This window comes from Psammomys obesus, unplaced genomic scaffold, assembly GCF_907164565.1.
Source record: "Psammomys obesus unplaced genomic scaffold, mPsaObe1.curated_primary_1811, whole genome shotgun sequence".
NCBI classification, from domain to species: domain Eukaryota; kingdom Metazoa; phylum Chordata; class Mammalia; order Rodentia; family Muridae; genus Psammomys; species Psammomys obesus.
The window spans coordinates 7860303-7877870 of NW_026596091.1; the positions used below are offsets into that span (position 1 = coordinate 7860303).

The 17568-nt window shown below is 42.4% G+C and overlaps 1 protein-coding gene across 9 annotated transcripts in view; it reads left to right on the top strand.

Moving 5' to 3' along the window:
• Anks1b (ankyrin repeat and sterile alpha motif domain containing 1B) overlaps window positions 1-17568 on the top strand; it is a 1067094-nt gene that overhangs the window by 979201 nt on the left and 70325 nt on the right. For 6 of the 9 annotated variants that reach the window (XM_055627860.1, XM_055627861.1, XM_055627862.1 and 3 more), the window contains 2 exons: window positions 8876-8983; window positions 10953-11132. In XM_055627860.1, coding sequence (XP_055483835.1) covers window positions 8876-8983; window positions 10953-11132 — 288 coding nt within the window. The remainder of the gene's footprint in view (window positions 1-8875; window positions 8984-10952; window positions 11133-17568) is intronic. The other 3 variants (XM_055627859.1, XM_055627867.1, XM_055627866.1) reach the window with 1 other exon arrangement.

Here is a 17568-nt window from a genome sequence, read left to right on the forward strand (position 1 = left end):
AGAGAGAGAGAGAGAGAGAGAGAGAGAGAGAGAGAGAGAGAGAGATACATGCCAGGATATGTATCTAGTGTCAATAGCATCCCACAAACACCAGGGAAGTTCAGAAACATGATCTATATAATTCAAAGTGAGGGAAATTCTAGTTGGTCTTGACTGAATCTTTGCAAGATTCTTTTGGAACAGGGAAGCAAGAATGTTTTAGAATGTGCAAAGGTGTGCATATGGGAAGAAAGGAGATAATGAGAGAGAAGGCTGGAGAAGTAAAAGGCATCGTTCTTGATCTAAAATCTTCAGCATGCTGAAGCAACAAAGATAATACTCAAAATATTGCTACCAGAGTTATTTAAGGAGAAGAGGGAAAGGCTTAGGTTTCTGTTATACTTAGAGAGAAATAGTAGCAGAGCAGGTGCTCCCTAATATCCAGGGCAGCTTCTTAGTCATCCTCATCCAATCCTCTGGGATCCATTTTAGGCTGGGAAAGCTGGGTAGACATGAATAGTTAGATAGATGGATTGGTGGATAGATGAAGGAATGGATGGTTGTGAGAGGAGGGATAGCTATACACACACATACCTTGTATTTTTCCACCTCATATTTACTGTCCTAAACACCTGCACGATTTCTCTTCTTTGTGGCTCACAAATTATATAATGTGGTGAATAAATATGCCAGACATCCAGTGAATGTTTGTTGACTAAGATTATTGTTGCCCCTTTATGTCAGATCTCCAAGGTGTAAAAGGTCAAGTAGCTAAGAAAACAAGTCAGAATCAAATGTCATGACCTTCTGTTTCAGAGGTCCCTCGGTCCCCAACATGCTCACACTCTTCCAGATGTGTGTAACTGAAATCTGTGTTGTCATGAGAGAAAATGTCAGAGTCACCAGAAGGTTTGAAGTTCAAACAGGAGTCTCTGGATTTGTGGGATCCTCAAAGCAAGTCTGCCTTGATACTCTTAGGTAGGAAGTGTTTAGATGTTCTTACCAGGACAAAGAGCACTTTCACATCTAATCTCAACTTCGGTTCTGTACATGAGAATAAGACACATGAACCCTCTCCTGAGAGTCCATCCTCAGCCTCATAACAGCCCTCCTCACCACACTTGACAATGGTTGGAAAGGGTCATTCAGAAAACAGATGAGTCCTGTTAGACTTGCGTAAGACCTGTTCACTCTTTGGTTGGAAAATATCTAGAAAGGACACAGAGTACAAGATACAACTCACCGGAACAATATAGAGGAAAGGTTCAAATGCAGGATGATGCTCTTTCCTCCCCTCCATTAAAACACACAGAAAAGAAAGAGAAAGAGCACAGCCTAATGCAGTGCTGACTGGAATGTGCACTCACTCAGCAGTGCCGCATGCGTGTGTGATCTCTGGAGGACTGGAGCTTCATGCTCTACTCCACCCCTGTCCAGTAAACCCCTAGTTCCAAGGCACAACGAATGCAAGAGGTGACCCTGAAGAACAGGAGGCCAGTTTATGACTTCCCCGGAGGACTTGGTCCATCCGGCAGTGAGTGCACTGAGACCTCAGCAGAACATGGAGACAGACCGTCGCCACAAGGCTCCTCTCTGTGACTCATGTGCATTCCTGCAGTTTTAATTAGTACATTCCATATCCTGTCTACTTGAAATGAGAAAGGAAATAGAAGTTGTTGGATGAGAGTGCATTTGAAAGCCTGTGGAATGCTTGATATTCAGAAAAGAAATACCAACAAGGGGATAGTTAGGGAATTATGAAAAGCTTCTGTGGACCAGTGTCCTGAGTTACTGTGTTTGTTCGGGCTTGTATATGCAAAAAGGTTCTTTGGCTTTGATAATAAGCAGAAACAGCCTACGACATGACCACCATAAATATGATTTCTCTGAACTTCTCGAATATCTGTCAACACTTGGTGCAGCCCGGCATCTACAGCTAAACATTAGTAGCTTACAGATAACTTAAATTCTTGTTTTTTGGTGTATTTCATAGAGAATCTACAGTGGGAAAGTAGCACTTTTATAATCAAAACATTGTTTAACTTTGAAAATAAAGTGTTGAATTTCCCCTACATTAAATTTAACATGTTTAATTTAAATCACATTAATTTTAAAAAGACAGAGGTTAGCACACCAGCTTTCAGCTTTAATCCGATGTGTGTTCTGATGTTGCTTGGTGCAAGGGGAATGTCATGACACTGTCTGTCGGGCAGAATTCTCACAACTAAACCCAGACATATAAAGGGTTTTATATGTGACAGAACGTTACAGCTTTGCCACCCAGCACACGTCTCCTATTGCCCAGTCCTGAAACAGAGATTCTGAGACTGTTCTTTTTAATTGACACTGTGGAAAACTCCTAGAGGTCAGTGCTGTTTAAACAATACTCCTTGCCATAGACACAGAGACAGGCACAATAAAACCATCTCTAAAATATGCAATAACATTGATCCCTTACCTCTTCCTCTTCTGCCTTTGATTCCTGAAAAATCTAGATCTGTATCCTCTGGTTCCAGGTCACTGTGCAGTCAGGACTATTTTTTCATGCACACAGAGGTAGTAATTTTTTCTTCAGTAATGCTTTCACAGGGCAGCTATTTGTGCCCAGTCTTTTCAACCTTGGAAGCTCTATAAGTTTAGCTTCCCCTTGGTAGCCTCCAAATGATCTGTGACAAAATCCTAATATTTTGTTATTTTGAACTAAATTGTCTCAATATCTTAAAATAGCTAAATGTCCAATATTATTTCCCTTGCTTTGTCTTCTCCTCTCATTAGGCTCAAAATAGCATTCACCTAAGAGGTAGTAGGAATGCTATGAAATTCTTCTCTAACACATAACTATTGCTCTAGGCTTTAAGAGGAGGGTTGGGCTGCAGATCATGGGTGCCAGGACTCCACTACTTCAGAGCTCCAGTTACAAAGATGGAAGCTATTCTCACTCAAGTTAGGCCAGATTGCCTTGGTCTTTTGACAGTCTGTCTTTGGAATGTTCTGTAATTGCTCTGCCAACTGTATTTCTTTTGATTAACCTGAGAGTGTTGAGGCCAAAGTTATCTGCCTTCTCTACTACTATGATGTTAGCTAATTTGGGTTGAATCTTCAATAATGACAGTTTTCTGGCCTTGGTCTCTATGTGTATTTTCACGGGGAATACTAGAAAGTTCTTGCTGTATGGGCCATAGATTTTAACACTGCTAGGAGAGTTGTAAAAGAAATGAATATGTTTTCAGATGTCTGTGACCCGATAAGAGAAGCCTGCTTTTAAGTATGATCATGGCATGACTGAGGCCAGAAGGTGTGCAAAGGAACAAGAAGTAGGAGGAACTTGGTGAACAGTCAGTAGTGAGTGGGGAGTGAGGGAGAGGGACAGTTCCCAGCCTTGACACCTGTGGGCAGCAGAGCCCACAAGTTACTCCGTATTTCTGAGTCTCGGGTTTGGCATCATGAAAAGGAGAATGCTTAGATTACCTTAAGGATTAGATGAGGCATTTGTACACATACACAGCACACTTGGCATGCTTTCTAATACAGATATTATATGGAGCTATAATATAGTGTTCAATAAATTGTAGTTATTGTGTCTTCTGTGGTGTGGGATAATTTTTAAGTAAGATTATTCACATGCTCTTATCATAACTTGTCATTCTGTATTTAGTCATTTGTTATCTGCTTGCTTCTCCAGTCTCTTCTTGGTTGTTCTATGGAGAAGACAATATGAAGCTGCAGTGTAGAGAAAACCTCAGGTTTTCTTCCTTTGGAGACTAAGCAGTGCAGCTGTGAGAAGAGTGTGTGTTGTCGTGAAACAGGACTAGTATCAAGCTGGCACATTTCTACCAGATAAGCTATGTCAATGAGAACTCTCACAAGGTGACCCAAAGTTCTCTGTCCACAGTCCTGGCGTCTTCGTTTGATTAGCTCTGTGAATGTGACCGTGTCTGCATTCTTCTGGGTCAAGGTTTCTGTGCATCCTCAGGGCCCCAGTCACTGCGGCAAACGCGTGGTGTAGGTGTCATCTTCTGTGTGCCAGCTCTTCTTTTTATAATCTGAAAATAAACTTTTAATACAATATAGTCTGATTATAATACAACATGTTCATCTCAAATCCTTCCCACTACCCCACCTACCCAAGCTCACACCCTTTCTTCTTTTTTTAAAGATTTATTTTTATGTATACAATGCTCTGTCAGCATGTACACCTAGCTCTCCCTATGGATGGTTGGGAGCCACTTGGTGGTCCCTGGGGATTGAACTCTGGACCTCTGGAAGAACAACCAGTTGCTCTTAACCTCTGAGACATCTCTCCAGCCCCACTCCCTTTTTTCTTCTATCTATTTTGGATATAGACAGGATAATAATAATAATAATAATAATAATAATAATAATAATATACAATTATAATAATTATTCTATATAATTATAATATAAAATATAATTATAAAATATTGTATCTAAATAGTATTCAATATTTTTTAAACAGAATAGGACAAAACAAACAGAAGAAAAAAACCCAAAGGAAAATCTCAAGAAACACATTAGACACACAGAAATTCTATTAAAACAAAAAATCAGAAACTATAATATATATATAAAAGACCTGGAAGGGGGGTTATCCCTGACAAAGCATTGAGAAAAAGAACCTCCAAAAAATACCATCAGGCTATTTTGGGGCATGACACCTTGCCTTAAGAGTGATGTGTATACCAAGCGAGACTCCATCAGCGAAGACTAATCTTCCATTTGTGAGCTGTAATCAGTTGGAGACAGCATCTGGCTTAGAGATGAAGCCTTGTGTCCATATCTCCTCTCAGGGCTGGGCCCCCATCTGCGTTAGACCTGTGCAGGCCCTGTGCATGCTGCCACAGTCTCTCTGAGTTCATGTGTGCGTTGATCCTGCTGCGTTTAGAGGGCCCTGTTTCCTTGGTGTCTTCCATACCCCCAAGTTTCTTACAATTTTCTGTCTTCTCTTCTGAAAGATTTCCAGAGCCCTGAGGAGAGGGTGATGGAGACACCTTTGTTAGCACTGAGTGCTCCAAGGTCTCTCACTCTGTCCAGTGTGGATCTCTTTATTTATTCCCATCTACTGCAGAAGGAAGCTTCTCTGATGATGGCTGAGCAAGATACTGATCTTTGAGTATAGGAGAATGTCATCAGGGCTCGTTTTGTTGCAGCATTACTTTAGCAGGACATTAGTGTTTGGTTTTCCCCTAGGTCCCAGGCTTATCTAGTGTCAGGTTCTTGGCCACTCTCATGAGCAGTATAAGGGAGGGATAGATCCCATCTCGTAAAGTGGGCCTGAAGTCGGATCAGGTATTGGTCGGTTACTCCTGCAAGCTTCATGCCACTTATGGCTCTGGTGCGTCTTACAAGCGGGTCACCACTGTAAACTGAAGGGTTTGTAGCTGGGTTGGTGTGTACCTTTCTTTCTGGTAGTGTGCAATGTATCTTCTTGTGCATGAACACTAGTCATTAGGGGTAAATACTCTAGGTAGTGTGCCAGCTCTCCTTACAACTTCCCTTCTTCCTTTATTTCTTTTGTGTACGAGAGAGGCAGAGAGATAGAGAAAGAGAGAGAGAGAATTGGAGGGAGAGGGAGAGAGAGAAAGAGTCAGTCAGTCACTCAGTCTCTCTTTGTATGGCCTTATCTGGCCTGGAGCCTAGAATTCACTACATGGAACAGGCTGGCCTTGAACTTGGAGTGATTCTCATGCCTTTGCCTCCTGAGTTATGAGATTACTGGAATGTAGCACCACCTCCAGCCTCCCAATTTTTCTCTTTATCTTTCCAATGACCTTTGCCATCATTAGCAACAATGTCTCCTCATGTTATTGATGGAAAATTGAAACCAGAGTAGCCAGGTCACTTGTCTCAAACTTGAGTTTGAGAGAGAAAACCAACCACAAGAGCGAAATTACAGAAATTGTTAGTGTCCGTTCTTGGGTCTGTTTGTTTGTATTTCAGGAAAAACAATGAGTACCTTTATTAAAGATATCCAAAAATCCAAAAAACTTTTCCTAGCCCAACATAGCACCATGAGCATTGGGTCCAATCACTGGATAGGGAAAAAAGAAGTAGGAATTTTAGAACAAGTGGGAATAACATCCAGTAGGAGCTTTTGACAAAGTAACAGAGAACGAGAATAAGAAGGGACTAGAGAGATGATTCATTGGTTAAGAGCACTGGCTGCTCTTCCAGAGGTCCAGGTTCTATTCCTAGGACTCATATGGTGATTCACAACCATCTGTATATCCTGATCCAGAAGATCAGATACCTGTTTCTGGCATCCTTGGATACCAGGTGTGCAAGTGGTCCACAGATATGCATGCAGGTAAAAAAATAAAATAAAATAAAATAAAATGTAGTATGTTTAGACTTGCAAAATATCTTTGGGAAAGGTTAGTGTTGTCTATCTTCTGAGATGAAGGAATCTTTCATCTTGATGCTTAGAAAATGAAAAAAATACAAGAACATAAGCACATTTCTTTGGCTCCAATAGGTAATGTTGCCTGTGAGTTATGAGCACAGGACTACACTTAATTAGCATATTCATAATCTGCAAAGAGGATACAGTGAAATCCCTATGCTTTTCCACATAGTGAAATGCCGAGCTGGCTAATAAAAATGCAGAAAGACATCACCAGGCTATGTGAGTGGGCAGAAGGATGGCAGATGGGCGCCTGCATGGACAACTGGAAGATGAGGAACTTAGGGAGAAATAATCCAAACGATTCTCCCAAGATTAAAGGGATTTGAACTATCTGCCACAGCAAAATTAAAAGATTTCACAGTCAATATGCGCCTTTGTTTCATGTATATATTTATATTCCCACTGCATCTAAGAGGTCAGCCTTCCATCACGTGTACTGGAAAAGAACATCTCAAAGACAGCATTAAAAGCAGAACACAGTATCCTGCTCAAACTGACAGCCATGGTTGGTGTAGTCCTGGCATATTCTGAGCCATGTTTTTTCCATGAATCTTAAGCAATCATAATAAAGTCTGAGAATGTCCAGGTGAAGTGATTGCTAGCAGAGAGGATATACATATCGAATCACACTTGCAAACTCAGCCTGGGAAAGTGGGAGTTTATAAAAAACACTGGGCTACGGGGCACTCAACTTAGTTAGCTTTTACCATGTAAGAGGAGTAGGACATAGAGCTATTTCGAACCTAAATCAGGGCCTAGCAAGATGGCTGAGCAAGCAAAGGTGTTTGCTGCAAGCCTCACATTGTTCAGTTCCCTGGAATGCATGGTGAAAGGGGAAGATCAACTCTGGCAAGTTGTCCTCTGCCCTCACCATGTGTGAGGTAGCATCATGTAGCCCATATACACATATATATGAAATAAATAATATTTTTTAAAAACTTAGACCTAAATTTTTCAAGACAACCAATAAGTAGCAAGTAGGCAAAATTTAAGGTAGCATAATATATATTTATGTAAGCATGTATATATATATATTATATATAATAAATTTTAGCTCCTGCTCTGTAAAACTTGATAGAAATGGAAAAGTTATTTACAGAGCTAGACTCTAGGTACATGTCAAGAGCTGTTGCATCCTGAGGTACACATAGAAACAGAGGGGGAAAATATAGTTATGAATGTGTTCATAATTCATTGTTTTGTGGTATTTGGAGATGTGCCCAAAGCTTCACAGCATTTACCTTTGAGTAAAACAAGCTGGAGAATCAGACAAACCTGATTCAGATCCCACAGTCTTCACACAAGGGCTCTTGGGTAAGTAACTTAACTTGTGTGCACCACAGTTCATCTGTAGGGCAAGAAGCCCTTCATCCAGAGATGGACGAAGGTGATGACTGTCCAGCACTTCAAGACAGGACTGGGGGCCAAAGGCTCCCTTTGATTTCTACTCCACAGGTGCTTCTGCAGTAGTGTCCTTGCAAGCACCATCCCTGGACTCTAAGTTACCCCTAGGGAGCAGTACTTTCAGCTCTTCTAACTCTAACTTGCTGTTTTTTCCTGATAAGTCTCACCTCCATCCCCCCACCCACCTTGTTTCAAGGCTTGCTTTGGGCATTGCAGAAATAACAGCGATGAACAAGTGCAGGGGTCCTGCTCTTGGGAGCCCACCTAGAAAGGTCTGATGCGTAACACAAGTGTTTCAACAAAGTCATTTCAAAAAATGGCCAAAAAAAAGAAAGAAAGAAAGAAAGAAAGAAAGAAAAGAAAAGATGACAGGGTTGAGTTGATGGGGCAATGGTACGGAGTTTTCAGTGGAGCGGCGGGAGAAACTCTTCCTCAGGAGACAGCATTTGAGTAACAGAAAAGCGGTTACCTGAAAGTCTCCAGGCAAACATTTCAAGCAGATGCTAGAGCATACTGGGAAGGAATGAGGCAGGAGGGGAAAATGTAGGGACCCCAGTGAAGATGTGTGTATGTGTGTGTGTGTGTGTGTGTGTGTGTGTGTGTGTGTGTGTGTGTGTGTGTGTGTGTGTGTGTGCTTGTGCACATGGCATTGCAGACATACAGGAGTAGTCACTTGGGCCAATATGACTGACAGTCCCGGGTAGTGGGGAGGATATGGATAGAGAAGGACAGACTCCACCAGCCCCTTAGCCAGGAGGCTTGGAGGGAGCTTTTCATGCTAAGGGCATTAGCAATGCAGAGGGTTTTGGGGGCTGTCATTAGCAAGAGCTGGTTTGCCATTTTCTAAGTGTGGAGTGGGGACCCTGGGGCCCTCTCTGCTCTCTCTACCCAAGTCTTTTCCCTCCACCATCTCTAGACTGAAGTGTGCCCCTGATTTGATACCCAGTCTCTCGAAGGGGAGGGCTAATGTTGCATAAGCCTCTTTGTATTGTTTGTGTTGTAGTGCATATACAAATTCTCTTTTTTTCCCTCAAGTAAAATAGTTAACCCAAATCCATGTTGTTTCAGGTTTTAAAAATCAGTTTGATTGGCCACAGGAAACGCATTTTGGCATCTCTGGGAGACAGACTGCACGACGAGCCTCCACAGAAACCCCCTCGGTCCATCACCCTCAGGGTAAGCACTGCCACGTCCATCTTCCTCTTTTCCACTCTCCTCAAAAAGTGTGTTGAGAAATAAGACGGCTGAAGACATGGGAGAGGAAATGCCGGCTGTTTTCCTCATCGCTTGCCTTACCTGTACAGAAAACTATTGTGTTTGGTTTGCTCACTATATGCAATCCAGAGACTTACAGATGCATTATAAGAGAATTCAGTTTGACTGACGCCCACCTTTCAAAGACCACCCCTTCACCTATAGTCTCTCTCTCACTTCCAAGAGAAAGGAAATGAGTTTCTGTCAGACTCCTCAAACCCACAGAAAAGTAATCGATCAAGAACCACAGTTAAGTTTTTTTTTAAAAGCAATTTAAAATTAACCTCAGGGTCTAATGTTTTTCGAGAAATGAAAAAAAATGACCATTTTTACCCACTTCAAAAAAATTAAGAATGTAGACCTTAAAATTTTATTTAGTAAACTGCAGTTGTTTCTTTCAGCCATATTTTAGAAACATGGGGTAGAGAAACTGTAAAAGGTAAAACAGAAAAGAAAAGTGAGGAGGAAGGGGCAGAAAGAAATCTAGAAGCCATCCCATGGCAAGATGGTAAAGACAAAGAGCATAGCTGCCCAGTCTGTCCTGGAGCTCACCCAATCTCCTCTGAAGCCCATTAGGAAGCAAAGGTCTCCTTGAGAAGCTCAGTTCTCTGCTTCCTCCTGCACTTGCTTGCATCTCAGTCCCGTTGCAAATGTCAGAAGAGGTAGCCACAGATGATGCAGATAGGCCTCCGTGCATGTGCCCCTGGGGAAATCAATGGCCCTGATAGACTGCTTCAGGGAACCACAGGCTGTAGTCAGTGTGACAGGGGCTGGACAGGACAGGAGTCAGCTTTGAAGAAGAAAATGAACAGAGCCTGTGAGATGATGTCCTCCCTCTGGGAGCCAGGAGAAAGTGACCACTGGGGGCATTGGGATATGCTAGGATAGCTACAGGCTGCTTTAGGGTTTGGGGAATAAGGGAAAGAGACGTCAGACTCATACTTATCACTCCAGAAGAGAGGGGCCCTCCAGGAAATCAGACAAATTGGGCTAGAAAGGGATTATTATCTTGCCTCCCCCTTTGTGGGAGGACGGGAGATCTGGGCATCGTTGGTTTAACTGCGTCAAGAGGCCTATTCAGAGGAGTCATTTCCAGTCTGCTCCCAGCCTTTTCCTTCTGAGCCTGTCACCCTGATTCCCAAGAGGAGACTTAGGAAAATAACAAATTAAAGATGGGGAAATTCTAGCAAAAAAATGGATCTAACTCAGCCGAAGAAAGTCACGGGAAGGTGTGGCCTGGAGGATCTGATGACTCCAGTGGATTGCGAGCACTGGAGCTCGGCCTCACTGGCCTTGTCTTCCTTCTGGCCAGTTTGCAGCTAGAGTTGTCTTTGCTGTTGAGAAGCATCCTCTGTCATATGCATTGCTCTGCAGTCTGTACGTCGCGTGACTTGCTATGTTGCCATACTGTGTCCACTTCCCAGCCCTGTTGTCACACCACACTTCCGTAGAGATCAGGACCCATCTGGTCCCCTGTTAGCTTCTTGTAATGGTGTCCACCACAGTGAGGATGCATTGCCCACAGTTCCTCCCCTGGTAAACACGTGGGGTGCCCCGTTGAGATAAACCTCCATCCTGAGATCATCCAGAGTGTTGGGTTAAAACAAACAAACAAACAAACAAACAAACAAACAAAACACCTGATTATACCTTCAGTCTTTGCCCTGAAATCACTGGGAGGCAGGACTATGTTCCTGATCAGACCATTACCGGAAATAACAGTAGAATGTTAGCAATCCCAGCAGATGAATGAAAGCTACTCCCTCTCCCCTTTACCCTACCCCCAACTTTCCATCCCCAGTAGCTTGTTGTGTTCGTATTTCACAATTTTTGAAACCAAAGGCTAGCCACAAAGAGCATGGTATTTATTTCATGATGTATTTCCATTCAGGAACCCAGTGGTAATCACAGTCCTCCTCAGTTGTCTCCATCACTTAGCCAAAGCACTTACACCACTGGTGGCTCCCTAGACGTTCCTCACATTATCATGCAGGGCGATGCAAGGAGGAGAAGAAATGAAAACTACTTTGATGATATTCCCCGATCAAAGCTGGAGAGGCAGATGGCTCAGGTAAGGTACTCAAAGCCTGTGATGTGTGTGCCTTTCGCCCACAGCGGGTAATATGTTCAAGTGCTGGACAGTGGCTCGTGACAGATGCCTACTGTCCATGCCTACGCTGAACTTTACCACTTTGTAAAGTGTGCTGTTTTCTGGGCTTTTTTGATCTAGCTTGAACCACCCCCTCTAGGAGATGGGTGTATACATAGACCACTAAAACTCGTTCTCCGTGAATTAGCTACATCTGGTCTCACTGCGCTCAGAAAGTCTTTGCAGAAAAACTGGGTCAGAATCAAGTCACAACATTAATGAATAATGAGACTCTACGTTTTAGATGCGAATTGGTTGGATGACAGAGCAAAAGTTTGGGGGGAAAAGATTAGCTTCATGTGAGGTCATTTCCTCCCAGCCTTACGTAGAATTCCCCCAGTGAGAGTAGTTGCAACACCTCACATTATCACCTTAAACAGCTCGAAATAACAATGCCCCCTGACACACGGATATTTGAAAAGAGAGCTGCGTGTGCCCACTCTTCCCTCCATGGTACACGTGATCACCCTCCTCTGTCCCTTGATCTCTGCTCACAAACTTGAGTCAGCCATAGCTAAACAGTGACCCATGTCCATGTCAGATGGGTAGCTAGTTCTACAGGATTGTCCCTCAATGTAGAGATACAGATGTATCAATGGCTATGGGCAGAATCAGCTCGTTGCAGCCTCATTGTAGGTTCAGCCCGAAGTGCTGAGACTCTTTCTCCTGCCTCCCACACATGAGCTGAGAACGCAAAGGTGAAAATTTTGACTATAATTGTTTTGCCTTAGTTGTTATTTTTTCTCAACTGTTTAGTGAGATTATGTTTTTGAAAGTCTTTGGTACACACTCTGTGTTTTAACCCAAGGAAGAGCCATGCAAAGAAAACATTCTAGAAACCATGACTAGACTGCTTACAATGCCTTGGTGAGAGAGGGCTTGCTTTACTGTGTCTCAATACTAAATTGTTCTCAGGGGTGGCAGTGTCGAGACTAATCGTTGTTTTTTTTGTTAAAGAGGATGGAATATTGGGAGAGGGGAGAAAAAGGATAAGTTTCCTATTCTCCATGGTTGGGTATTATCTTTAAATGTGCTGCTGTTTCAGCTGAGCTTTTTTAAATAAGGAGGATGGAAGCTTCCCTCCCCAAGCCACTCTTTCCTTTCCTGCTCTTAGTATTTGTGGCTCACCCATGTGGTTCAGTTTATCGAATGACAACATCTCAGAGACATGGCTTTCAACCTTGAAGCACGTGGTCTTTATATAGTCATTAAAATCCAGTCATTCCTGGACCCTTGTCTTCCTGGATAAGGCAGGATGGGTCTTTAATGAGCATTAACTACTATACTACTGACTGAGTCACCTTCGGTAATGAAAAGAATTACCTGTCTCAGCTACTCGTATCACTTGTGAAATTTCTCCAAATAGGGCAGAGTCTTTTCAAAGAGGAATTAATTACTCCTCTGCCTGTGTCAGAGTACTCAGAGTAACCTAGCAAAATCACTCCAGATCCCAAGCAAGGCCAGCAGTACTTTTTGATAACTCATGTCTCTTTCCTGTCACTGCATGCCGAAATGCATCCCTTTTTAGGACTCGTCTTGCCTTGAGAAAATTGAATGAACCTTTATCCGGCCAGGTGAGGAAAGCCCAAAGCAGAGGGCAGAGTGAGATCAGCCGGTTGATGGGCTTCGGTAGAGCATACTTATGTACCTCGAGGGTCCAACTAACAGCGATCGAATGACTGATGGAGACAGGGGCTCCATCAGCAGCCCAGAGCTTATTAGAAGAAGCCTTCTAGAATCCTGCAGTTCAATATCGCACTTCAGCTGCAGAGAAAATAGCAGAATAGTGCCACCGGAATCAGATCAATAAGGAAAAGAGATTCTGAGAGTGCGATTCTCTGGGTTGTATTCATTTCAGTTTCTGAATTTGTTTTGAGAAGGTGTTAGCAAGGACAAAAATAGTGGAGGTGGTGAATGTGCTGCTTAGGAGAGTGTTGTTCCAAACCTTGAACCATTCAAAGTATGAAGTCTTGGTGAGTGTGTTGTTTGAACAGTACCGTCTACCTGAGTTTAATGGAAGTCAGCAACTCAGTTGATGTTTTGCTTTGTTGTTTTTCTTAATCATTCCCATTTGGAGTTGGGGTCATTTGCTGAAAAAAATCTTGAAATCCATTTGCTTGTTTATGTTTAACAGGCTAAAAACACTCGTCCAGACCATATTCCCTGCACGTGTATACTGAGCTAATTAACTTGGGTTTCAAAGGATTGGAATTAGCAGGTAAAATCCCTACAGGCCAGCACCTTTCCAACCAGCAGTGTGGTTCCTGCCTCTTTCCCCCGAGGGTCTTTCCAAAAAGCCTTACAATTGGGTGGGTTACTCCCTCTCTATTTCCCATAAAATACAGAAGTCCGCCTCTCCACTCGCTTCCTTTCCTGCTCGGAAGATGGGAGGCACAGTTGGAAGGAGAGACCCAGGACATAGTCTGACGCTTAGAAACCCTTCTACATCTTCCTGCTCTCTACTACAGGGATTTGGAATGCCAGCCCAAGGCCAGCAACCTCTAAGTTCTAAGCGGTTTCAGCAGTTCACGGGACTTTTATACCTTTTTATACCTGTGTATATTTTCATACACAGTAAGATACCTTCTTGGTATCCGCCCAGAAAATCTACTCTAAGTCAGGAAGTAAATTGAGATCAGTATAATATGCATTCTGTACTAAATTTGTTTGTTAGTGGAAATTGAAAATGTAATGCTAAAGGATTGGAGAGTTGGCTCAGAGGTTAAGAGCACCGGCTGCTCTTCCAGAGGTTCTGAGTTCAATTCCCAGTGACCACATGGTGGCTCACAACCATCTATAATGATATCTGGTGCCCTCTTCTGGTGTGTAGGTGTACATGCAGAGAGAACATTGTATACATAATAAATAAATAAATCTTAAAAAAAAAAAAAAGAAAAGAAAATGGAATGCTAGGGTAGTATTTGATTTTTTGTTTCCAATTTAAAGCAATATTAAAGATATTTGTCTTGGGCCAGCAAGATGGCTTAATGGGTAAGGGCACTGGCCAACAAGCCTGACAACTTGAGCTTCATCCTTGGAACTTACACGTGGAAAGAGAAAACCAACTCACCCTTGTCCTCTGTCCTCTATATGTACTATGACATGCTGCTTGCTTTCTTTCCCTCTCTCTCTCTTCCTCCTTCCCTCTCTCTCTGCCTCTCTCTGTGTTTCTGTCTCTCTCTGTCTCTGTCTTCCTCTGCGTGTTTCTGTCTCTCTGTCTCTGTCTGTCTCTCTTGGTGTCTCTATGTCTCTGTCGCTCTGTCTCTCTCTTTTTCTCTCTGTCTCTATCTCTCTTGCATACATATGTGTGTAAACACCCATGTGTATTTGCACACACACACAGATAGACAGATACATACATACATGCATGCATACATACATGTATACATACACAGCACCTGTTTTGGAATACAGGTGCTTTGCAAATATTGTGACTGCTGTTTGGTTTTATTCCAACATAAGCACTATTCTTGCATCAAATGTGAAAAGCAGAGTTGATTCCAACACCAACAGCACTTTGAAAAGTAAGTATCATGATGCAAGCACATCTAGACAGTGGTTTTTCTGTCACACTGAAAAGGTCGTTTCTCTGGCCTATGCTTTTAAACTGAGCTCATTAGCCCAGAAGTTACAAAATGGGTCTCCACCTTCCTACCCCTAATAAATAAGTGTTGCGCTCACACTTTCATAATTACCCTTCATGTTTGTGGTGCATCGGACTTACCTCCTTTTAGCATAAGTGTGCCTTGCACACTGCCGATGTGCACCTTCCACAAGGCAGAAGAGCATTATGTTCTCATTTTTGTGGAGATGAGACAGTAAATGTAAATACGGGACATACACCAGATGGAAGAAAATAGTACGACTATTTAGGGACTAATTGCAACACTTGGAAGTTTTCTTGAATGACATTTTGGAGAAGTCAATATGCTCTTGAAATGAGTCAGGGGGGAGGCTGGATTTATGGTGTTTAGGAGGCACAGTCTCCAGACTCAGGAAGAAAAGAGCAGAGTTCCCACATGCTGAGATGCAGTGCTGTAGAGGAGTGTTAATTCAGAACATGGCTGCTCTGGCAAGAGAGCACATCCAAAGACCTTCGAGTTCTGTGTGATCCAGCTTGAATACAAACACGCCTTTGATCTGGGAGACAGAGGCAAGCAGATGAGCTTGCTTCTATTCCAAGCTGAGCTCAAGGCCAGCTTGGAATAGAACAAGTTTCAGGTAAAGAAAAGCTTAGGTCCAGGCATGGCAGTACCTGACTTTAATCCCAAACAAGGCAAAGTTAGTTTGTAGACATGCACCTATGTTTGAAAATGATGCCAAATTGAGTGGCAGAAAGGTGATGAATCAGAGAAAGACTTAACAGAATAGGTTAGGCCCAACTCTGATGAGAAGAGAGGGGAAAGGGAAGCTACTTAAGGGGCAATAGAGAGAGAAAGGAGGCAGTTTGCCAGGATATTAATAGAGAGACAGGTTGTAGAGAGAGAATTTAGGTGAAGACCAAATGAACCAGAGAATGAGAAGGAGCCAAAAGATTAGAAAAGATTGTTGGAGTTAGTTCGAGGCCAAGCAGAGCAATTCAGAGGCCAAGAGTGAAGCCAGATTGAATAAGTCAGCTGGGAGAGGAGTTTGAGCCAGAACAGCTGAGTTGAACCTGCCCGCCCAGAGCTCAGAAAGAAAAAAAAAAAAAAAAAAAAAAAAACATTCTAGGCCTAGGTTAGATTGTACAGAGGCTAGAAACTTCCGAGACTAGGCCTAGGTTAGCAGACAGAGGCAATAAGCCTCCGAGACAACAAATAAACAGGTGAATAAAAAATATTTTTACAGGCTAGAAAGGTGTCTCAGAGGTTAAGAGCACCATTTGCTTTTCCTAGAGGTCCTGAGTTCAATTCCCAGTAAACCACATGGTGGCTCACACTTATCTATAATGAGATCTGATGCCCTCTTCTGGAGTGCAGGTATACATACAGGCAGAACACTGTATACATAATAAATAAATTAATCTTTTTTAAAAGTTATTTTATATAAGCTTATTCAGCTGTAAGTCTCAGAGGATAAAAACGTTCTAGGCCTAGGTTAGATTGTTCAAAGGCTAGAAGCTTCCAGGACTAGGTCTAGGTTAGCAGAAGGAGGCAGTAAGCCTCACAGACATTTGAAGCAGGTGAATAAAAGTTCATTTTACACAGTGGCCATTTATAGAAGACTTCCCTTCGCAGAAATTCATAGAAAAAAATAGTACTACATATGTCTTCACAAATGAAGATCAGCTCTAAACAGTAAGAGAAACATGTTGTTCCGCACTAGTATCAGCTTAGATGCTACCAGCAGAAAATTCATAGTGTGGAACTCTTTGTGTTTTGACTGAGCTCATTGTTATGAAAATAAAACAAAGTCCCATAATACTGCCTGGAGCATATATTAGACACTCTAAAGGCCTTTTCCAAATCTACTTCATTAGAAAGTTAATTCAGCTGAAAGCCTAATATTTCTTGACCTACGAGGAATTACTTAGTATCTACGACTAGATCAATTATTCCCTCGTTTGAAAGTACTTTACATGTATTAGTTCCACAGATCTTCATTCTTTTGGTTCATTAAATGGAAGGAAATAGAAGTATCCACGTGGGGGCCCTATTGCCACCATCCTTGCTGAGCCCTTCTGGGTTTTTCCGTACACCTCTCTTATTCAGTCCTCCAAACAGTCCACCTTCATGGTAAAACAAGTGGTGGTTTACTGTGCCTTGTGCCGTCTGCCTTCTGCTAGCCTTCTTCCCCAGTAGCCCCTAATGCTCAATGCTATAAAATAGTTTGATAACAGTTCAACAACTAGCAACTTTCTGTGTGTTGTAATAGATTGAATATACGGAGGCACAGGTAGCAGAAGAGAAAAGTCTCGAGTTCCTTAGTGGAAGCTTCACGAATCAGCACATAGTTGTAGTCAGAAAGCCTGTTAAGTAAAAAGCTACAAGGTTTATAGCAGATAAAGTAGAGACCTTTTCCATCTTGGCAGGACTGAGACTTATCATGCCTGCAAAAAAGCTTTGTGTGGGGGTGTGGGATATGCTCTGTACACAGTAGGTCTGACCTGGGTATTTCTTTAAACAGTGCAGCTGTTTTCTTCACAGTGTCTTCAGTTGGGACTCTGAGTTGATTTCTTTCTGGCTGTGCAACCTGGACTAAGTCATTTTGTATTTCTGAACTTTAATTTACTTGGCTTTAAGATGTGGACAATGCCTGCTTCTCAGGTTTGTGTGCATCAGATAGTGTGTGAGAAAAGTATTGAGGCTGGATAGATGGATGCATAGTAGATAGATAGATAGATAGATAGATAGATAGATAGATAGATAGATAGATAGAT